Genomic DNA, 24,026 nt, shown 5'->3' on the forward strand with positions numbered 1-24,026 from the left:
TATCTGAGAAGTTAACCCATGCTGTCAGGTAGGCAAAGGGTCAGTCTCAACCAGAGGTGTTTTGACACTGTTTGGTTCCTACTCATACCATTTATTAATCCATTGAGGGAATGTAACCACCAAATTTTCAGAAGGGTTTTTGGAGAGGTGCTTTATGTTGAGGAGCATCATATAATGGATTCTATCTAGTTGGAACTCCCTGACCATCCTTGCTCAGGGTATTTGCAAATAATTCAATGTGAGACCTTTAACTGTTTATTTCACTGTTAGCTTTGTCATTTGTTATACATTTTTTTAGGGAAACCAGAAAGTGTTCTTTATCTTCTCCCACACTTGCTATATTGCCTCCCAAGGCCTCCTCTCTCCACAATCTGACATTTTAATGCACACACTTAGTATCTGGAATGACTTTGGAAGATTTATTTCAAATTCCATTAACATTTTTTCTGGCTGCAGTTCTTGGGAGCATTTTCATGCAGAAACCGAAACCCTTTTAGGCAAAGTTCTCATTAGCAAGATTTTGTGAGCTCCAACAGCTTCCAGTAGTGAGTCAATAAGCTGCTAGCCCACAAGGTTTTTGCCTTAAAAGCCCTGATGATTCCTTACCAGCTCATGGAGTACTTACATAAGCTGAAACTGAAACCCTATCTTGCAGAGTCAGGACACAAGTACCCCTAAATCTAGTTAAAGGGCAAAAGTGGAGGCTAATACAAGCTTCACTTGCTGTTCCTAGCACATTTCCACATCACAAAACACAGCGTAAGCCTGAGTACTGATCTGCCCAGAAAACAGTTAAGGGGGAAACAAACACGAGGGCTCTGAGTCATCCTTGTATGTTGCAAATGTAAATCAAGGTTGTGCTCTGACCATGTGAAATGCAGTATGACTGTTGAACGTGGGAGGTAGCAAACAATACCCAAGCCTCTTGTATATGGCAGAAGGCTTCATGAACAAACACCAGAGCTGCCCAATCACTACTTTAGTGCATCACTCATTATCTACTCGGGAAAATGTGTTATGGGAATTGAAAGCCAATTGTCTCACAAAGGACTTAAAAAGGCGTATGAGGATAAATGAAATGCAGAACATCCTACTATGCAGAAACAGCAGCCCAACTACAATTTGAGGGAAAGGGGCATCAGATAGCATTTGTCCTCACTAGCAACTTGCACACGCACACACACACACACACACACACACACTTCATAAATTCCTCAGGCACATGCAGAACATTTCAGGAAAAGGCAGAGATTTCTCTTATTTGCACTGAGTTATAGGGAAAGTTAAGAAAGAGCAGGAATTTGCAAGGGAGTACCCATATGAGAGACTGGCTCTTTAAATCTCCCCCAACTCATTTCCCCCTTCCATGTATCCTCTGACAGTTTTTATTTGTTGTATGCTCCTGCAGTGCAACTCCCCCCTCTCCCCAGAATTAGAAGTGCCAGGGGTCAGCAACCTTTTCCAGCCATGGGCTGGTCCACTGTCCCTCAGACCTTGCGGTGGGCCAGACTATATTTTTTGGGGGGAAATGAACGAATTCCTATGTCCCACGAATAACCCAGAGATGCATTTTAAATAAAAGGACACATTCTAGTCCTGTAAAAACACACTGATTCCCGGACCGTCCGTGAGCCGGATTGAGAAGGTGATTGGGACGCATCTGGCCCCCGGGCCTTAGGCTGCCTACCACTGAGTAAGCCCATTTCAGGTGGAGGCTGCTTAGGAGGAACTGGTAGTGGAGAAGTGGCCAGAAGGGGTAAGCTACTCTTAATCAACCCCCTCACCATCCAAAAGCCTCTTCTACACCTGCATTAGTTCAGCAAATGTGGTTTTGGAAGTGCGAGTTTGCTGAACAAGGTATAAGCAGCGACAATATGAAGCGCTTTAATAGCTTCATTAGTGATTGTAGTGAAGCCAGCTGTCTGTCCCTATTTCCCCCTTACCCCAGTGCAAACTTGTATCCTATCCCCCTTTACCTGTATTTCTTCCTCCCCTCATACACCAAGCCCACTAGCTTCCCCAAATTAACCCAAGAGCGCTTAGAAGTAAAAAAATATATGCAAAAATACAAGAGGGAAGGGGTGAGTGGGGAAAATGGAGGTAAGGTATTTTTTCAGTTGTAGCAACAGTATAAATCTGGGAAACAAGCCTACCTGTATGCCCAGACACACAAATGATTTTCACACAAAGCTTTGTAATATCCCTTCTATAATAAAAAAAATAATAATGAACGTGATGCCAAAAAAGGTAGCTGGAAGCTATGCATATCAAACATGGCAACATTCATGTATCTCCCATGTATTAGAAAATAATGGCCATCCTTACTAACATAAGCTACATTAACTTCATTTGATCTTGCTTCCAATGAAACTTGTAAAGGATTAAACTGCAAGCTTACTTTTAGACCAAGCAAGTGTAACGATTACTTACCAATGGCACGTGCCAATGCTATGACAACCTCCTGGCATGTGGTCTGTTCGGAGACACCGCAAACAACCCGCTGGACACCATCCACCCAGACCTTTAGCTCCATCACCAAAACAGTGGATTAAACTTTCTGGATCATTGCAGTAGGTCTTCCCTGCAGAGATGTTTTAAAGAAAGAGGAGTTTAAGCTTGCCGTCTGATTTCATTTTCACATACAGATTGTTTCAAGAGCAAAAATGCTAATTGGCTAACATTCAAGGAAGTTCTGAGGTGTCTATACCTCTTCTTCCCACCCCTCCAATTTCTTGCCCATCTGCTCCAACAGACGGTTCTAGGTTTTCTTAGAAAAAGCTTCTGGCTCAAAAAGAAATTACAAACAATTCCCTCCCCCCTTTTTTTTTCAGTTTCACAGCTTCCTAGATCTTCTATCCCATCTCTCCAAAATAAAATACGACAATTAGGACAATTCAGAATGCAGATGTGACATTTCACCACTCCAGATAGGTCAGCAATAGCCCCCTGCTAATCACGAACTTCAGAAACCAATAAATTTATGTAGCTAACTACAGTTTATCCTGTTCATGTTTCTGATTGAGTTCCCAAAGACGGACTGTATGGGGTAGCTTGCATGAATGAAGAGTAACAGGAGTCTAAAACATAGTTCTGTTTTATAATAAGGTTGCCATATTTCAAAAAGTGAAAATCTGGACACAAATGTTGTTGAGCTTAGCATTGCAACAACAATCCTAACACATTGCCTAGATGTAGCCAACCAGCATGAGAGAACTTAGATGAGATCAGAGATGGTGCTCATTTTAAGACTGTGCAGGACATAAGAGGGTAGAACTGCTACCAGAGCATCCATAAGAAATCATACAAACATATGCATATAGTAAATTCGCCTTCTATCTGCTTTAGCTAATATTCAGATAAGCAAAGTCTGCAATCATATGATAAGCCGCAGCATATAAAGCAGTGAAGTCGTACAGTTTGAATCATATGAATAGAAATACAGATCTGCATTAGGCCAGGTGTCATTAATGGACTAAAACAGGTTCCTGGAGATAATAGGTTAGGCTAACCGGCTAAGAGATTAGTGAAAATTGCTTTGCCCTTTTCAAAAATTGCCTGACTGAAGTGGTATGCTGCACACACATTAATCAGCTCCTGTTCCTTCTACTTCTCACTTCATCAACATGATGAAGTCCTTTTCAGAGTTATTCAAGATACATCACTTAAGTCTTTAGAGAAGCATAGTTCTGTTTATCAGGATTCCAGATAAATCAGAGGATAACTACATTTATGTGTATCTGAAGAAGTGTGCATGCACACGAAAGCTCATACCAAGAACTAACTTAGTTGGTCTTTAAGGTGCTACTGGAAGGAATTTTTTTACATTTACTGTTGTAATTCTGACATGAAACTTAAATGGAGATAAATATTAATATTTGGGTAAGTCAGAGAACAAGCTATTTTATTTTAAAAGCATTTTGGAAATTGTATGTTTGTATGTTTAACCCAAAGTCTCTCCAAGTCACTTTTCCTCATTTTTTAGTGGTGTGCAACAAGCCTGAAGAACGCAGCTGGCAATGCTTCAGCAGCCCAGATACCAGAGAACAAGAATGCTGCAAGTTAAATATTAAACAGCGCTAATCTGGTGTTAATCAGCTGCCTACCAGAACTATGAAAAGAATGAAGGGTTGTGGCTTACTGGCTGGATATCAGCCTCTTGGATTCCAGCCCTTCTTACAAAGTCACCTTTGGCCGACAATGCCACACCTGAAAAATGTTCTTTTCTCCCAGCCAGAGTGAAGTGCAAAAGTACATCACCCGGAAAAAGGAAAAGAAAATAACACCCACCCAATAATATCGCTACAACATGTCAAAGAGCAGGTTAGTTTTGACATTGTTAGTGGTGCGTTTCAGATTTCTCAACTCACACGTAAGATTTACATAGAGTTCTCCCTATAGTTCTAAGAGAAAAATATTAACCATTTCAGGCGCTGTTGAACAGAACAGTAGAACAAAAGAATATGAGAAAACGAGGATCAACCAAAACTTTTTTTTCAGCCCAGCACAACCCCATTTCATACATACATTCTCATGAGTCATGAAAATAAAACTTCTTATTTTAATTTTAAGATTACACCACAACCCACGCTGGGGCTCTTCTCTTACCTTGACACAAGAATCTCTGGGACTGCTAATTGTTGAGAGCTTGTCACCTTTTGCTGCATGGGGCAGGCGGGGGGGGGGGGGAATGGGACAACTACAACGACTCCCTGATAGTCCACATTCAGAACTCAATGAGTCTGGCAATTGAATATGACTTCAACACTAGTAATATACAGTGCCCTCTACCATACTTGAAGGCAGAGACCTAACTTTGGTACGGCAAAGGGGAAGTTGCATGGCACACAGTGCTGTTTTCCTAGCACCTCATTGCTGTTCCCCAGCATGTTGTCTGAGGTGATTGCCTCACTCTACCTAATAAGAGGGTTGGCCCCAAGCAAAGATTCAGTGCAGTGGGACACACAGCAACTAACCTCAGCCCACCAGGGTCTGGCTTGGCTATCTGCTTCTAGAGCAATGGCCATGGGTAGGTAGGGTCAGGTAGGGCCGCTAGATCCAAGCCATGAGACATCACTGTGTCTCGGTGATTTGGCGCTCCACCACTGGACCACAGAACATGTGCTCAGCACCTGCTACTATCATCAAACTGAAAACCCTAAAATTATAGCCCATCCACATTGGCAACAAATTGCTAGAGAGTTTCAAGCAAAACATGAAGCAGGCATATGTTCTCACATCTCAGTTTTCCACAAATATGTAAACTAAACATTTCAGGAATGTTCTGTTTTTAAAAGTGTAATGCTTATATGCAGTAATTATTGAACTAATTTTTTTTTGGTAGAGATTTCCAGTATAAACACATCCCTGCCAACATTTCACAGATGAAAATTCCTGCATATTAAAGGGTGGGGCTAGGGGCTAAGTCCAGCAGTGCGGCTGGGAGACAAATGGTACATGCAAACTCCAGATGACAAAAGCAGCAAGGCAAGCCAGATACAACAAGGCAAGAAAAAAGGCACGTATACTGTATTGCATTTATACTATTTAGATAGGACATACAAGTAGGCTCCATTTCCCCTGTCTTCCCTGTTCCAGACCCCTGCAAGCTTCAGCTGCCATTCTGACTGGCTCGTCTTTTCTAACAGTTGCTATTTCATTCTCTGTCCCTCCACCTCTTCCAGGTGCAGGTATTTTCCAATCTCAGCAGGCCAGGAGAACAAAACAGACACATCTAATCTGCATTTAGTGCTGCACCTTTGAGTAGAAAGTATCAGATGAAAAGGGCGGAAATCATTTTAATATAAAAGAATACATTTTATGTCAGTTTCTCTGCCTGCATCCGTAAAAAAAAAAAGTGAAAATAAATTATGATTTCTCAACAAGAATGTTTTAGTCACTAATGGGGATTTCCATTCAATCCAATTGCCTTTGATGAAGGGCAAGTATATATATATATATATGGCAGCCGTTATTTCTTCATCAGATTAAAAAACAATCCAGGAAGCAAATGCAACACAGATGCTGAAGTGATTGATCCTGTTCCAGAAACAGATGTAACTTAGAAATATTTCCATCAGTAATATTGAACTGATATTGTTTGATCTTGGTACATGCTCAGTTATAAATATTGAAAGTAGCTTCAGTTCATATTAAGCTCTTGTATCACAGAATTAAATACCAAATTACTAGGAGGACTTGAAAGGGAGTGATTATTCATAATTTATTGTTCATGGTGGTATGTCAAAACCCAATCCTGGTCTAAAATTCAGCACATAGCAGCAGCTGGCACAAACACAACTGGCTCAGCATGGCTCAACATGACTGAAGCCATCATGGGATGACTTGCAGACATCTGCCAAGGTCTAAGAGAGTTGTGTAAATGGCCCCTAATCAATAAACTTTATTTGATTATCTCTAGTTGTTGTGTTATATATAAAAACATGCTACAAAAAGAAGGAACCAGTTCACATTTCTTGAAACCTTCATCAATTCATCACAGCTATTTCTTTTTGAAACTCAAGTCCTAGTCCTGGAAACTTCTTATGTTGGAATTTTAAGATTTTAGGTCTTTCATAATTTTGTTTTCTGCTAGGTTACTGTTTAAGAGCACTGTGCTTGAAGGCAGCTCACTTATCTGGACTTTTCCAACAAAACACATAGAATCATAGAATCACAGAACCATAGAACTGTACATTTGGAAGGGGCCCCATGGGTCATCTAGTCCCATGTTGTTTTTGCTGTGTTTGCAGCACTGAAGTGACCCCTCTGGGTTGCCTCACTAATGTGATCCAAAGGAAAGCAGAGCAATATGTTTGGCACCAGCTTGGCTGCAGGAGTTGCCAGAAGGAGGTATACAAGACATCGTCCAACCACCTTAGGGACGCCACTCCAGATTTGTGTAAGGTTTGCTTCTTAGCCTTTTCTTCTCCTGAAGATGTTCCACAATAAGGCAGTGGGTACAGATTGTTCCCCAGGATTTGCTCCCAAAGCCTTTCTCATGAATGAGTATAGCCACAAGGCAGCGGAAGTTTAGGATCAGAGTTTTCCTTCTCCTAGATGGGCTACCTTCCCAGGCTGATGAGCCCCATCTGCCCCTCATTTCCCTGTTCAGCGTGTACAGAAACCGCCTTCTTGACCATTGGACCCACTATCGGGTCTCATCTGCTTAATCTGCTGGAGCCTGTCTTCGCATGCAGGGGATAGAAAAGTCCCTAAAATACCGAGGGAAATACCCATTGGCTACCCTCACCTGGTCAAAACTGTTACCTGGGGTGTGGCCACTGTTGCAGACTGACAGCTTCTAGGAGCCACAGATCACAGGGACCTGGTGGGCAAACTACCCAGAAGAAGCACGACATATGCCCCACCAGAGATACCGCCCCTCCCCTAACACCCCGTACAGTCATACCTCAAGTTGAACTCGCTTCAGGTTGAGCGTTTTCAAGTTATGCTCCGTGGCGACCCGGAAGTAACGGAACGCGTTACTTCTAGGTTTCGCCGCTCGCTCAAAATGACGTCATGCGCATGCGCGGAAGTGGCAAATCACGACCTTCGCACGCGCAGGCGCAGGTTGCGTTCACTTCAGGATGCGAACGGGGCTCCAGAACGGATCCCGTTCCCATCCAGAGGTACCACTGTACTGCAATCCAGGAATCTCAGCTAAAGCATCCATGACAGGTGGCCATTCAACATTTTGCTTCAAAACTTCCAATGACGGAGAGTCCATAACCTCCTGAGGGAAAGTTCTTTCTGATGTTTAGTCGTAAGGCGATTTAGATGGTTCTGAATGTAAAACTGCTTATTGTTGAAAAATGCTTCTTTGTGGATCTGTCTTATTCATAGGAGCAAGCATGCAACATCAGCGAAGAGCCGCACCACCTTATTCACTTGCAGACTCTCCAGGCAAGAGAAATACTACTTGCCACTCGTGGGGAAATATAGCATTCTTTGCAAAATGGCCCAGCTTAAACTCTATCACAGAAATGTGACAAAACATTTAAAATTTCCTGGGATTGGTAGACTTAAATGCTGCCTCGGGCTGCATTACGGATTGGCATCAGTGGCGCCATAAGCACGCCAGCTGTTAAAGAGGTTGACATTATATGAAGTGGTGGCTTTCAGGTGCTATAATTTAGGTTTGGCTGTAAATCCTGACATGTCTGACTTAGTAACTGTGCTTATTTTTGTCTACGGATGAGGTCTAAATGTCTGGATGAAATAAGGCACTTCCTGAGAAAAATAAAAAGGCAACTGTAGGGAGGAGGAGGGATGTGTGGGGCACTTATGAATCTCCCCATTCTCCCCCATTTCAAATATTTCATGAAGCTTTTAGTAAGGTGGATATTAAGCAATAAACAGGAAGCACCAATAATGAGCAGCACTATGAGCTGCAGAGCACCACATAAAGTTATTTATGGTGGCTTTGCTCTTTTAAAGATGTACTTCCGTTTTATTATTTTTTAACACACTAGTGTTTCAATAACTCACTGTATGGATTCTATGGTAATACAGCTATTCTTCACAAGAGTGACTTCAGAAGGTTTTGACAAGTGAAGCGAACAGGAAATAGTTCTATAAATCATCAGTGGCAGGGGAAAAGCTGGTGGATTTCAACAAGTAAGTAAGAATAATCCCTTTTTTGCAGTCTGATTTGACTTTTAAGATGCATTTTTTTAAACTTTCTTTCAATCCTAGTACATAGTTAATATATAGTATGCAAAAAGCTTTTTAAAGCTGCACATGGTGAAGAAAGAAGTAACAGGAGGCAAGACAACTGCGACTATAAAAAGAAACATTTATTTCCTGAAGAAGCGGGGGAAGGGATAGCATCTACTAAGCAGCAACAATCAAGTAATGCACGGACCATAAAGTTGCTGCAGGCCTGCTAATCCAAAATTGGGACATACATTGAAAATATCTGGTAAGTTAGTAAGGCCTAGGATATCATCTTCAGAAGTGTTATTAACTTTAACTCTACCTTTAATACCTGAAGGAGCATTTCGGGAACCAGGAAGAGGGCCTTCTCGGTAGTGGTGCCCTCCCTGTGGAACACTCTCCCTTCAAATATCAAGGAAATAAACAACTATCTGACTTTTAGAACACATCTGAAGGCAGCCCTGTATTGGGAAGTTTTTAATCTTGATGTTTTAATATGTTCTGCTATGTGCTGTGAGCTGCCCAAAATGGCTGGGGAAACCCAGACAGATGGGCAGGGTATTACTACTACTACTACTACTACTACAAGAGCAGCATTGCTGTAATATGAAAGTGCTAAGTGGCAATCTTCTGAGTGAGACTATTCACTCTTCCTTAGCAGGAACAAAGGCAACTAGATTCCCCGCTATTCCCCCTCCTGAATAAACTCAATAGTACTAATCCCTTCTTTGTACTGGTAATCAAGATTTCCCAAGGGTATGTTGTCTTCAAATAAGCCAATATGAATAGCCTGATATATTCAGATAACCATCTGAAGACAATTCCCATGCTCTCCTTCATATTTGTTGCAAGGCACAGTATCTTGTAAATCAAGGATGCATCTTGCACACTTCAGTCTCTCTTGTTAAGGGCCCAGCTTTTAAAAGGCACCTGCATAAGTAGGCTGGGGGAGGGGCATGCCCTTAAAGGCTCCTTGTCAAAGACCTGTATGTTCAGCACCACAACCTGACAATAAGCACCCTTTTACCACAGCAGGAGGATAACATTCTCAATATCAGCAGTATAATAAAGAATCCATAAACGCTGTAAATCATCTGCTTTCTAATAAAGTTGAAACAGCCACATTTCACAACACTCTTCAGGCAGAGTGAACAGACTGTGCGTGGACTGCAGTTGTCAGACACAGCAGCTGAGGCCTCTTTACACAAGCAATTTTGACATTAATAATCCAATTCTTCTCCAAGACCACAAATTTAAAAGGTCTGATGCATGGGCAGACAGGCTTAATTGCAACCATGTGTGTAAAAACGGCATAGTTATTCTTTTGGTGAGTTGCACAGAGAAACAGAACCTGCAGTCAATATCTAAGGCTTTGTACTCCTAGTTAACAGGAGTCAAAGTAATCCCATGCCAGCACCCTGACTGGCCTAGGTCAGCTATAAGACTGCTATAAGACTGCAGGATTCAATCATGTAAGAGCAAGTTCAGGGTGCACAATTAAAGTTTATTTGGAGTTCTTGCATAGCATACCTGCTTCCCCCGCATGTGCACACATACAAATATTAAATAAATTATGACTGCTGCTCTCACCTTCTAAGTAGTAATTTTTCCTATTAAATCCTTTCATAAAATCAGATCACATCCTTATCTCACTATGATTTGTGAGCACAGTGGGAAAAATCAGTGAGCACAGTGGAGAAAATGCAGAAGGTAGGGTTGCCATATGTCCGGAATTTCCCAGACATATCTGAAATACTGCAATCAGCAGCAGTGTCTGGCCGGAAGACAGAAAAAAAATGTCCGGGAAAATCTGGACATATGGCAGCCCATGACAGCAGTGTCGTTTTTGCCAATTTCCCATTAATAAAGCTCCAAAATGGATACCCGCCTCCATGTTTTTGCCAAAACAACTCTTCCGGATTTTCACTGTTTGAAATATGACAACCCTACATAAGGAATCTATGAATCCAAAGAAGGGTAACTTGACAAGTTCAAGGTAGAAAGGAGAAAAATTATAACATTTAGTATCTGGAACATAGAGGAGTAGAAACACCCATAGGTTTTGCCTGAGTTCCCATATGGAACAGTGTGTCATCCAAGATAGGGAAAATATGGACATTTTCTTTCAGTTCCTAGCCCACATAATGCAGCCTTTCATAGCCAAGGATTAACAGGAATTGCACCACAACAGCTTAGACAGCACACAATAACACCACCACATGCTCTCACAGGAAATATTAATTAATACCCCCCCCCAACATCTTTGTGTAAGGACACGGGTGCCGCTGTGGTCTAAACCACTGAGCCTAGGGCTTGCCAAACAGAAGGTCGGCGGTTCGAATCCCGGCGATGGGGTGAGCTCCCGTTGTTCGGTCCCTGCTCCTGCCCACCTAGCAGTTCGAAAGCACATCAAAGTGCAAGTAGATAAATAGGTACCGCTCCAGTGGGAAGGTAAACAGCATTTCCGTGCACTGCTCTGGTTTGCCAGAAGCGGCTTAGTCATGCTGGCCACATGACCCGGATCAGCTGTCTGCGGACAAACGGCAGCTCCCTGGGCCAGTAAAGCCATATGAGCACCGCAACCCCAGAGTCATCCACCACGACTGGACTTAACAGTCAGGGGTCCCTTACCTAACATCTTTGTAATTTGCGGATCTTATGAAATCTGACCTAGCAAAGCTTAACAAGCTTGCCATTAAAACAACATAGTAACCAGCCCTGTCATTAAGTTACTGTCCTAAATTTGTTTTGCCAGCAGTGAAATAAAATTTAGCTTAAATATTATAATGAACTATTGCTGCTCTTTTGTCAATTAAAAAACAACAACAGACTAAGCATAAAATATAGTTAAAAGTTGTTTATGAGGCAAACAAGAGGCATTTCTGTTGGTGTTAGATGTATTCATATTCTGAGGAGGATCTAATTCCTCAAATTAATCGAACTTGCACAAAACAATTCAGATAGACAGCTTTTTACTTCCTCCGGCCTACTTGTCACCAGCTAATCCAGCATTTAAATCAACCTCCTCTGAGGTGCAAGTAATGTTCTTAAACAATTTTTGCACACTCAAATCTTGAACACCTGCATGTCCAGAAAGCAAAAGGAAAAGGTCATTTAGAAGTTACAAACCATTTTTATTGGAGAAGTAATATAAATGGCTTGGGGAAAACCTCCACTAAACAGCACAAACACTGCAGCAAAGTGCAGCTAAGCCTTTTGTATGTTCAGGCATGAAAAACAATACATTTTGAATGCTTGCCAAGTTTGTTCCGGGTAGAGTGGTACCTCAGGTTAAGAACTTAATTTGTTCTGGAGGTCCACTCTTAACCTGAAACTGTTCTTAACCTGAGGTACCGCTTCAGCTAATGCGGCCTCCCGCTGCCACCGCACGATTTCTGTTCTCATCCGGAAGCAAAGTTCTTAACCCAAGGTACTATTTCTGGGTTAGCGGAGTCTGTAACCTGAAGCGTCTGTAACCCGAGGTACCACTGTATTGGGGGGAGGAACCCACTTGACTGCTGCTTGCTGCTGCCCTGCCCTGCTTATTTACCCTTGGCAATCATTAACCAGCAGCTCCTCTATAGTGCTTTCTGCAAGTGCAATGTAGGAAAAACAATTTAACCAACAGCTATGTTTCATATAGTTGTTCTTGCTCCTTATTTGTGCGTGGGGGGACACCCTATATATACTGGGGAAAGAGTGTAAGGAAAGTAGCAGCTCAAATTAACATTATGATTTAAAAGAACCACATGCCATTGTATATTTTTGGTTCTTTGCCCTTGTAGATTCTTAAATGGGTAGCAGCAAACAGCTACCTTTAAGTACCACTAGCAAAGCTGTGCTTGCCCCCCTCTCCTCCTGCTGCACCCCGCTCCCCATTTGGCTTGGGCAGTGTAGTAGGAGAACCCCCAGAACAACATGCAGGGGGAGGAGGGGAGATTGTTCTATCTGGCAAGTATAAATGTTTGCACTGATGGAATAATTGTAATAGCACAATGCTGAACTTTTCCCATACCTTAAATCCTGTAAAGTAAAGCTGCAACTTAAGAGAGAATTATGAAAAATGATTACGATATGTGGCTTCCATTCTGCCTTATCCTTCCACTACCCAGAAAACTGATTAAGTTGCACAAAACTTATAGCGAATATCCAAAATTATTACAGACATGAGAGGCATTACAATAGAGTTTAGTCTGCTACCACACTTTTCTTTTTGCTTTATCTAGATAGGGATTTTCAGAGAACTTCTACCAGGCTATTGCAGTCCCGCCTCCCCCCCCCCCATTTCTCCCTCTCCTTTGTAACCAAAAGCAGCAGAACAATTAGAATGCAAGGCCCATTAATCCCTTTGCAAGCGTGTACAGAGTTTATCTTCAAATTTCTATCACTGGGGTTTAATTAAAAGACTCCCAAAAGGCAGGAAAAGCCATACCAACATTCCCCACATGCACATTATGTTGTGATTCTTAGCAGCAGGTCACACTGACAGCTGGATAAGGGGAAGTATTACTCAAACCAGATGAGCTAGTGTGTTTACATTTAAACAGGTTCTTACATAGATAAAAGCCTACAACCCTGCTTCAAAGAACAGGTATTTCAGGTTGCTAGGAAACATCAAGTCATCTCAGATAGGCTCTGGTGTGTGTGTGTTTTATAAACCACCAGATCACAGACAACACAAACCTCTTTATGTTGCCCAGCTGTGTTGCTTTCTGTTTACTTAATCCCTAATCCCTAGAGAGGTTCACCCATTACACTCATGTGCTTTCCCACCTTTAAAAGGTGCACTTAAAAAGTAAATTAAAGATTATTGTCTTTTCAGATTGGTAAATACATCACACACTCCTGTTTCGGTCTTCGTGGTGTGCTCAGAGATTATTAGACAGCACTTCTTTAAAAATATATACTGAAGAAGGATATTGCCTATACAGATTCAGGAGAGAACAATGGGTAACCTACTGTTTGAGTCTCAAAGGCAAACATGGTCCCCATCAGGATGCTTAAGATGTAGGAAATGGGCCTTTAGTGTTGCAGGACCTACCCTTTGAAACTCCCTCCAATTACTTGTCAGAAGAAGAAGGTGGTTCTCTATTGTCTTTTTAGGCACATATCAACAACCTTCTTTTTTCAATTAGCCTTTTAAATTAATGTTTTTATATCAGTCTGATTTGTATTGGATTTGAAAAAAAGTTTCTATATATGAAATTGTTTTACATATGTTTTTATTTTTTAGACTGCTTCAAGATGTTTCATAGGCAGTGATTCCTAAGTGGAATGGGGGGGGGAAAGCCTGCCTTATTCTGCCTGTAAAGAAAGAAAAATCTCATCGTACCATTATAACAACCCCATCATAACAAGAGTCCTTGCTCTGTCATGGCAAATCGACCTGCACAATTGCTAGATCCCTAGATGAGGTGGGCCCACCTGACAAGGACCACTGATGCCCAAGATTTGGTATGGTATACTAAATACAGTGGTACCTTGGGTTAAGTATTTAATTCATTCCGGAGGTCTGTTCTTAACCTGAAGCAACACTTTAGCTAATGGGGCCTCCTACTGCCGCCGCGCCGCTGGAGCACAATTTCTGTTCTTATCCTGAAGCAAAGTTCTTAACCCGAGGTACTATTTCTGGGTTAACAGAGTCTGTAACCTGAAGCGTATGTAACCTGAAGCGTACGTAACCTGAGGTACCACTGTATAGTATCTGGAAAGAAACTAGATCAAGAGGAAGCCTTCTGTTTCAATATTTCTATTGTTTCCTTGCCCGTCCCCCCTTTTTTTGAAGCCTGGGCATCTTGAAGACACTCCTATTCCATTAACAGTTGATTTGGCTTTGAGTGGGAAGTCTCCATTATTAAGGAGACAGTTTATCATTTGGGGGAATAGCTGAGTTTGGAGAAACAATACATTTTTACAGTGTCTTAGGTTCAGGTACAGAAACCTTTTCAAAACATGATTATAGAATACACACTAAAGCACATTCAAATCATATTCTTCCTCACAAATAATTCCAGACGCTGTGGTTTACAAATCCCAGCAACCCTTAACAAACTACAGTTCCCAGAATTCAGGACACAGTCTCAATCATTCTCTCTAATGCAAATCATCAACATATTAACACAAGAAGAGTATAAAAACTAAGGCGGCTGTGTTGGCTGATTCATTCTTGCACTGCACACATACCAGCAGCTGATAGTGTAAAACCCCATTCCTTAGGATCAGTATAACTGCAACCCTAGCACAGCTTCCTAGGATTAAGCTCCACTGAATTCAGTGCTGCTGAATTCTACTGCATAGGTTCAATTTGTAAAGCCTGTTGAGCTTTAACCAAAGATTTTCACCCTTTGGTTTTTAAATTAGAAATGCAAGCCATCTTTCAAAGAAATATTACCATTTAAACTAGGAACTCCATAAAAGAAAAATAAGAAAGGATCCAACCTCTGCTTATTTCCCATATTCTCTTACTTTCTTTAAGCTAATATGTCACAAAAAGTGCCTCATCGTCAGCTTATTCACTTGCAAAAGTGAGGAAGGTCCAGTCAATTATAGCTGGGAGCTGAGACAATAGTATAATCACACCTGCTCTGAAAAAAACAACACCCCAGGCCTGCATCCCTTCCAAGATAACATTACATAGGGAGGCCTGAACCATAGCCAAGCAATATGACTTCAGGCAATCAGAATGGTCGCACTCCCAAAAAGTCTCTTTAAAACTATTCCAGTTTAAATTCTGGCTGATAATCTACAACTACCAATAAACTCAAGATAATTTTACTGGGCCAGGCAAAAACACCAATATGCATCCCTAATGCTGACCTTAAGAAGCCAGTGAAACAAAGGAGGCTAAATATTCCTGAACTGCATTTTTATTTGGTCTAACCTTGAGCATAGCCTTAGAACTGGTTTTACTTTGGAAGAATTCCGGTGACAATGACATTAAGGAGAATTCCAGTCCGTCTTTTACTCTGCTGAACTGGAATGCAACATAAGCCCAACACTACAGTTCATTAGAAAAGCAAACTTCAGACGTAAACAATCCAAAAACTTGTAAAATCATATTCACATTCACAGTGACTACGCTTCTGCTGCCAGACAGCCCACTCTCGTAAAATCTATGTGCATCACGTAGCCAGTTCAGTTTAAGATAGTTGCTCAATCATCATTTTAGCTTAATAAAAAGGCTATTGGCATGTGGCCATGAGCATTTGGTGATAAGCGTAACTATTTTGAAGAGATTGTGTATAATAAAGTTAGACAGAACTGTCAAATTTTGGCTCAGCCTCCCATACAAGCAGCATTCCAGATTGCTGATGTGTAAGATAAAATGGGAGAAAGGCTTTAGCTGCTTGATTTCATTCTACTAGAATGCAGTGTCTGGAAGTGGAATGGTTGTCAACACCAACAGCAATAGGAGGAAGCAAGTTTCACTTTGTCTGTTAACTGCAGCTTCCTTTTTTCATGAAGTGGTGTTTGGAGCCCACATCAAAGTCTTCCACAGATGGGGAAAATGTTTACACCTGAAGGCATTAATAATACCTGTGCATTCAGTTTCCAAGCAAAGCCAAATCTAACCCCAAAATAACAGTATTCTTGTTCTGAATCCATAAATCGGGGGGGGGGGGGATACTGGTTTGTTTGTGTGTTTTTTTGCTATGTAAGCCAATTATATCAAGAAGCACATTTTTTGTTTTTCAAAATTCCAAAATATGGATACTTAGGACAGGGAGAGCTGAGACAGGTGGCAAGATGGCACAATCTTCTAGATGACGTTTTCACATGGCCTCCTAATAAAAAGGAAAAACAAATTGGTGTGTGCATGTGCAGTGTTCACACAAACTATGGGTAAGAAAACATGTTACAATACCTGAGCTGCTGGAAAAAACCAAGCCACATGGTCAGATTCAACTAAACTTAACTGCTAGCACAACATAACCCAGTCTTCTCCCCTGCTCCCTCAAATTGGTTGGAGGAGGCAGAAGAACCCCCAGAAGAGTGAGGGTGGGGGGGGGATAGTTCCATCTGGCAAACACAAATGCTTGTGATAGTGGAAGTATCATAACAGTATGGTGCTGAATTCCTCCCATAGTCTGGTTTGTTGCGTCCTTCTAAGCCCAGGATCGCGGGTTGTTTCTCTCCAGACAAACCACAAGCAAAAACAAAGGTGTGTTCTTGGTTTGCCACCTGCAGTTTGTTTGGGGAAGCAAGTCAAGGCTTTATTTTAACTATGGCTTAATGCAGAGGTAAGAATCTGTCTATGCAGTAGGCCCTGCTCCATGCCCTCCTTGCAATGAGTCCTGTGATGCTGTATTCTGCTTGCCAGCATAAAGGATGAAAAGGTATGTGTGATGCCAACGTGTGTGGAAACCCTTGACACTGGCATGGCTAAACTGCACCCTACCGTACTATTGCTCTGCCACCATTTTACTATCTTCTTGCCTTTCCTAGCAAGAACAATTTTCATCTTACATTATTTTCTCCAATCCATTTAAGGCAACCGTTTTGGCTAAAATACTATTTGGACTATTTTAAAATGTTAGGGAAATTCAAGGCTTTATTGGATCCACAATGTACACATTTCCCACAAAGTTGTGTATGTTTCTTTATCCTCCATTTGAACAACTGAGAATTATTGCATTAACTTACCCTGTTTAATTATGGAAATTTCAAAATTCGGAGAAAAGAGCTGCAATGACTTGTCTCTGTGTGTGTGGATGATCACAAACATTTTAAATCACCTTCCCTCTACTTCTCTTTTGTAAAACATGTCCTCATGAATGTCAACAAAATGTATGCTCTCCTGAACAGAAATACTGTTTACTTAAAGGCATGGAATGGACATATTTGTCCTACAAAAATTAAAATCCTGCATCAAAAGCTGATACCCACATTCAGCATAAAGTATGCAAATGAACCAATTTGCATAATTTCTCAATTTTATTTTGCAATTTTTACTGTTTAATTTCTCTTAAATCTTAATTTTGCTGTATCACCCCATGAAGGATCAAAATATGCTAGAAAACCACTGCCTCAAATTGTGGTTAGCAGAAGCAGAGCACCTTTTTTAATCTTTATGTAGTTTCTTACAATATAAATAGCAATTATATAGCCACGCTGAAAGGGTATTGGCTTGATTATTTCAAATGTTCATCTTGGAAGAGATTGGGAGAAACCTGTAATTTTCATGCGGCAGAAGATTAGCTGCTAAATTGACTTTCAGGGTCAACAGCCTCACAAACTCAGAAATCCACTATCTTGGCCCAGAATTGTTATGATTACATTTACTGGGTTTTTAAAAAAATGCATTTGCTAGGATCATTATTATAAATGAAACTGGCATTCTCAGTCATTTCTGTCATCAAGATTGAGCAACAGTCACACCAAAATTGCAACCCCTTCAAAATCCCTGTGCAAAATCCTCCTATACTGTATTTGCAAGCACACAGGGTAAAAAACCAGCTACAGTATGCTGCTCCAAAAGGATAAGCACAGAAGTGAGAATCTAGTTTCAACTTCAATGTTTACTTCAATTTCAATTATTTGTTGTGGAGAGTTGGACTGTTCTGCACTGTTAATATACACATGGATAACTTTGGACTATAAATACTTGGATTATTATCACCCCTTATGGATTTGTCAGTTTTACTGCATTCTCTGAATGAATAATATAATATAAGCAAAAGAATTCTTCCTATATGCGCTCACACAGAGCAAACAGAATACAAGCTTGGCTGCTGTGGGGAAAGAGAAAAGGTGCTCCAAGAAGCATGTTGGCAGTCAGGGTTCCTCCAAACTTGAGGAAAATCTGCCACTCCAAGAGCAATTCATTTTGTGCTGTTCAATGTACCATATTTTTCGTCCCATAGGACACTCCGCCCCATAGGACGCACCTAGTTTTTTTGGGGGGGAAATAAAGGAATTTTTTCCCCCTTTATTTCCCCCCCAAAACCAGGTCGGGGAAACCAAACCAGGTTGAGGAACAGCGGGATGGCGGCGCTGCGCCTCCCCACTGTTCCCCGAGCTTGTGGGGCTGGCCGATGTCTGCCCGGCACGTGGGGCGCTCTGCTTCAGGGCGCCTGTGTGCCGGGCGGCAGGCTGCTATCCGCAGTGTGGGGAGCCCTGCAGGAACTCCCGCGGGCTCCCCAGGCTTGCTGATAGCTTCCTGAAGCCTGGAGAGCGAGAGGGGTCGGTGCGCACAGCGAAGCCTGTATTCGCCCCACAGGATGCACACAGATTTCTCCTTAATTTTTGGAGGGGAAAAGTGCGTCCTATAGGGCAAAAAATACGGTATGTTGTGAACTGTCCTGAGATCTATGGATGAAGGGCGTTATATACCTTTAATAAATAAATAAAAATAAAATAAAATAAATAGAAAGGCAGCAGTCCTGTTTCACATACCATACTTAGAAGAAACAAAGGTCTACTGTTGTGAAACTGCTACTGTTGTGATTATTTTTACACTTCAAAAGTGTAGGTCCCTGTCTCAAGGAGCTTACCATCTAATATGACCACAGAAGAAACAGGAAAGGGAGGAGCAAATAGAATAAGAATGCAGGACTATTTAAGTTGCACTTGCTTAGTTACAGCAGTGCTTGAAAACTATCACAGCAGAATTTATTCAAGAGAGTGGCTTGTGCACAAAACTTTATTTTCCACGACACCAGTTAATTCTAAACTTCCTTCTTACTGTATTTTCAAAGAAGGAGAAGCTACAGCTTGTAAGGAACAAAATACAGTTAAGTACTTAATTCATTCCGGAGGTCCGTTCTTAACCTGAAACTGTTCTTAACCTGAAGCACCACTTTAGCTAATGGGGCCTCCTGCTGCTGGAGCACAATTTCTGTTCTCATCCTGAAGCAAAGTTCTTAACCTGAAGCACTATTTCTGGGTTAGCGGAGTCTGTAACCTGAATTGTATGTAACCTGAAGCGTATGTAACCTGAGGTACCACTGTAAAGCTGAAAATGCTACAGTGAGTGGTTACACTATACAGAATGTTTCTTTCTGTGTAGGAGATCCAAATAAACACTTCCTTTTAAACCCCTACTGCAACTTTACCCAGCAACATAATCCAAGAAACTGATTAAATGTGCATGTACTTGTATATTCAATCTCTCATATATACACACAAACTTCTGGTTTTAAAGCTGTACTTGTCTTTTAAAGCTCAGGCAGCACATGCAGATTCTGTAATGTTTCATTTGATTCAATTAGAAACAGCAGTGGCTGGGTGGACAGGTACCATAATCCAAATTTGTTAAGGCTATATTAGATGGCAGACGATTAATAGACAAAAGGTAAGTTAGTCGATTAACAAGTCTGTGTTAATTATATGAGAAACCCTCTACATTTTTTGTTGCAGTGATGTTGCATACATACGTATAAGGCCAGAAAGCAGGCTGCAAAAATGTTTCAGTACACCCTATATGTGTATATTATCATCTTGCTCATATGCTGGAAAGCCAGCATGACTCCTTTTCAGGCACAAAGTGTCCATTCATTCAGCTCATGTTCACTCCAGTTTATCTGGTTACTCAAGCTGAAGGTTAATTCTACCTGGCCATTCTCTCGTGTAACAATGGCTGTTTCTGTGAACACAAATAGGGCTTCAGCAGCAGATTCCGGGGAAGTTCAAAGCCAATGAAGTTGTTGTACTGCATTGGTTCCCTATACTGTATGGGTTTTTACTTTAAAAGCAGGGGTAACTTTCTTTCAATTCCGGTATTATAACAAGTAGCCATTCCGCATCCTCTTGATAGGGTGGCCAACTGAAGAAAAAAAACAGGGCTCTTGCACCTTTAACAGTTGTGCAAAAGAGCAAATTCAAGCAGGTATATCTTACATGACAAGTTCTACCTGCTGAAATCTGCTCTTCTACATCAAAGGTGTAGGAGCCCTGTCCTCTTGAACTAGTTGGATATGTTGTGGCTGAACCACAGCTCCTATTACAATAATGTATAGGCATACTGAAGCATAATGTCGCGCAACTTGAATTATAAAAGGAACAGAGGTAGCCACATTTTAGAAAATGACATAATGTCTCTCTGTAATGATTCTGACAGTTGCTTAGGCCTAACTATTAAATACTTATTTTCACATTAGGAAAAGGAGTGGTATATATAATTAGCAAACCAATTTTCTCAGTGCTAAAATTCTACTAAGTAAGTAACTTTAGCTCCCATTTTAAACGGTGTTTCCATGAGCTGCTCTGGTTCACCAGAAGTGGCTTAGTCATGCTAGCCACATGACACAGAAGCTGTACGCCGGCTCCCTGGGCCAATAAAGCGAGATGAGCGCCGCAACTCCAGAGTCGGTCATGACTGGACCTAATGGTCAGGGGTCCCTTTACCTTTACCTAGGATTCTGCCTAGTTTACTGTTATAAGATGGTGCAAAGTTTTCCTAAAATTAGGCAAGTTTAAAATTCCTTAACACAAAGAACACACATTTAGCTTAAGCCCAATTTGTGAAAATACCTCAGAAAGAACCCATGAAATCAGGGTAAATTAAGCTACCAGACATAATACACATCAAATGAAAATGACAAGTGAGCTGTCATGATAATTATCTACTGACTTTCACTAACATTTGTTGGCCTGATCCTGAAAGCTAGTTACATCCACAGATAGGTATTCTTCCCACGACAACCCACCAACTCTTCAACCCCTCTGCTTGGGCTCCTCACATAGTGGGAAATGATGGCAGGAAGAAGAGAAAGGGCATTTATGAAAACATGGCTAATACTTGTGCCGTATTTATTACTCCTGGGGATCTTATGATAAATGTATTTGGAAGAATCATACTGAGACAGAGTAGTAGAAGCAGGCAACTTTCTTATTGTTTTGGTAAAATAAATCAGCAGAGACAATTAGAAAACAAGGATTCAAAGGTAAAAGTATGATCCAGTGATAAAATGCACTTCGGCTATCCCAGGTGATATTGATAGGATAAACAACTACCAGAATGAGAACACAGAGTTGGTAATGAAGGGCTGTATGCCAAAATCCTGAATGTGCACTACCAGGAATAGTGACTCACTGGTGTGTTCTCTTCTGTGATCAGTGACATGCTAGAAACTATTTAAAGACTTTCACAAACCTTTATATAGAAGCTACTAAGCAGTGGCTGCTATGGACCACATTTGGTTCATGTGTACAATGTTCTCTCCAGGATCAAGCTCAGGAGACCAATTTGTAGCAGAAGCCAATTGCAAAATGAGGATGAGCTAGTTAGTGACTTCAAACCTCCCCTCCTTTCTTTGCAGCAATTTTTTCCGTTTCAAAAAATTCATAGTTAGGATCACCCTGCAAACATGGTGGCTTCCAAATGTTGTTGGGACTCCCAACTCCTTTCAGCCCAAGCTAGAATGGCCAAAGCCCAGGGATGATGGGAGTTGCAGTCCAGTTTGAATTACCTTCTGCTTTTTGAGCCTTTCAAGAATGCATTATATGGCCCAGCCAGTTACTACAACAAATCCTATGGACAAAGAAAAATGTCCCTGAGCTGTGTCTGACTAAACATCTCTATTTCTAAATGTATTAAATCTGCAAGTCACAGGTTAGATCAGAGTATCCTGCCTGCAGAGAAAGAAAGATAGAGAAGCAGCAACTCTACATTTGACTTGAACACACATACTTAATGCCCAGAAACCATAGCTGGTATAAAGAAAGCTCATGACTAGTGCTCACCCATAAGAGAGGTCTACCTCTGATTCCGATCAGAAATTATCTTCAAAAAGGGTTGAGAGAAGAAGCAGCTCTCAGTTTTCATGTCATCCTCTTCCTGGGGTTTGACACTGCAACATTGTGTGCCTTTGCAACAATGGGAGAGCACCATTTTATACTTGGTGGTAGGAAACTGTCTTAGCTGGAGCTCTCCATAGCTATTTAGCAATCCCGCCATGGTGCAAGTGTGTTTGAAGCCAGATCACAGTTAACTGAATGAGGACAAATGCTTTCAGTTGGACAATCACTCCCCTCTCATAGATAAAGATGACAAACCATCACAACCACTCAATCAGTGTCATAGCTCCTCCACTTGGGGAAGTGGTTCCACAATATCTTGCATATCATCACCCCTCTTTTATTTCCGAAACCTTGGAGAAAGTTGTCTGACTAAGACAGAGGGATGCTAGCAATAGATAACAAATATCCAGGGACTACAAGATCTCAGGTATGGTAAATGAGAATTTGTGGAGAATCGCTAAACCTCTTGAGTTTATTTCTTTCAGTTTATTTGAGTTTATTTCTACCCTATTTATTTCAACTGAATCTACAAGACAAGGTTGTGGGTTCTGAATCTGCTGAGCCCCTGGTAGATGGGAACTGACATCCCAGTTCTTCTTTCATCTCCTTTTCCTAGTCTGTAATAAACATTCTGAATCACCCCAAGACACTCAGTGAACCAGAAGCAGACCCTGCCCAGCCTGGATGGCTCCTGACTGGTAGAATTCCATTGATCTGCCAATCATTCCCCTATCTAGTCACCCTGGTGGGGAGGGCTATTTACTGTATTATGGCATCTCTCATGGATCACTAAGGAGAGACCCTTGCATCTGGCAAGCCTGATGCTGATCTTATGTAAGTCAATGTAAGTATACAATTTAGAATTCTGTATGTTCTTTCATTAGCCTCTTTTATTGCTCTCTTTTATTGCTTTTAAATAAACTTTGTTAATTTAAACTATGGGGTTGGGTGGATTTGCTTACCCACCAGATTGGGTAGGCAAGCAGGTGGAGCAGTCTTGGGATCACATGCAAGGCTTAAAAGGACAGGTAAATGGGAGGAACAGGGTTGTGCCCTGATTTGTGGTGACCAGTTGTTTTCTTCCTCTCAGGTGACTGCCCCTCAAGTCCAGAGGCTACCCTTGACTTATTGCTATGGTGCACAGAGGAATGGCTGTGACAAAAAGGTCCTGATCTCTGTCCTCCATGTCTTAGCAAGAAAGGCTTGTCTTTTTCCAAATCCATGGGTTACAGATTAGAATGCCTAGCAGAGAGACAGGGAAAACCTGGTGGTAATTAGCTGGAAACCACCAGTGGTCACTCAAGGCTAACTGGGATACAGAACATTTTAAAATGTACTGTGCCCATACAGTCTTTGTCCCTCACCATCAGAAAACCTGCAACTAACCATCTGTGCTGTTTTACTTATGAGGAGACCAGAAGTCTGTTTTAATTAGAGAAGGAAAGAATAGCTAGACTCTAACTATATGGTTCTTTTTGGTTTTTTCACCTTGAAACAACAGTCTGCTTTGTGCCTATTGTCAACTTCTTCCTTGTTTATTTTTTTAATAAATTTCATATAAATTGGCTGTGGGATTCTTGGCTGTGTTAACGCAATAATCCATAGAACTGGCAATCTCCCACATGCCTACA

General features: G+C 41.3%; 1 protein-coding gene across 17 annotated transcripts in view; it reads right to left on the bottom strand.

Annotated features, from left to right (window-relative positions):
- Positions 1 to 24,026, bottom strand: part of RASSF7 (Ras association domain family member 7) — a 113,126-nt gene that overhangs the window by 12,737 nt on the left and 76,363 nt on the right. For all 17 annotated transcript variants that reach the window (XM_083480417.1, XM_083480415.1, XM_083480404.1 and 14 more), the window contains one exon: positions 2,431 to 2,581. In XM_083480417.1, the coding sequence (XP_083336543.1) occupies positions 2,431 to 2,533 (103 nt within the window). In that variant the 5' untranslated portion in view covers positions 2,534 to 2,581. Of the gene's footprint in view, positions 1 to 2,430; positions 2,582 to 24,026 lie in introns of those variants that run through there.

The sequence above is a fragment of the Podarcis liolepis genome (genome assembly GCF_965112155.1).
Source record: "Podarcis liolepis genome assembly, chromosome: 1".
NCBI classification, from domain to species: Eukaryota; Metazoa; Chordata; class Lepidosauria; order Squamata; family Lacertidae; genus Podarcis; species Podarcis liolepis.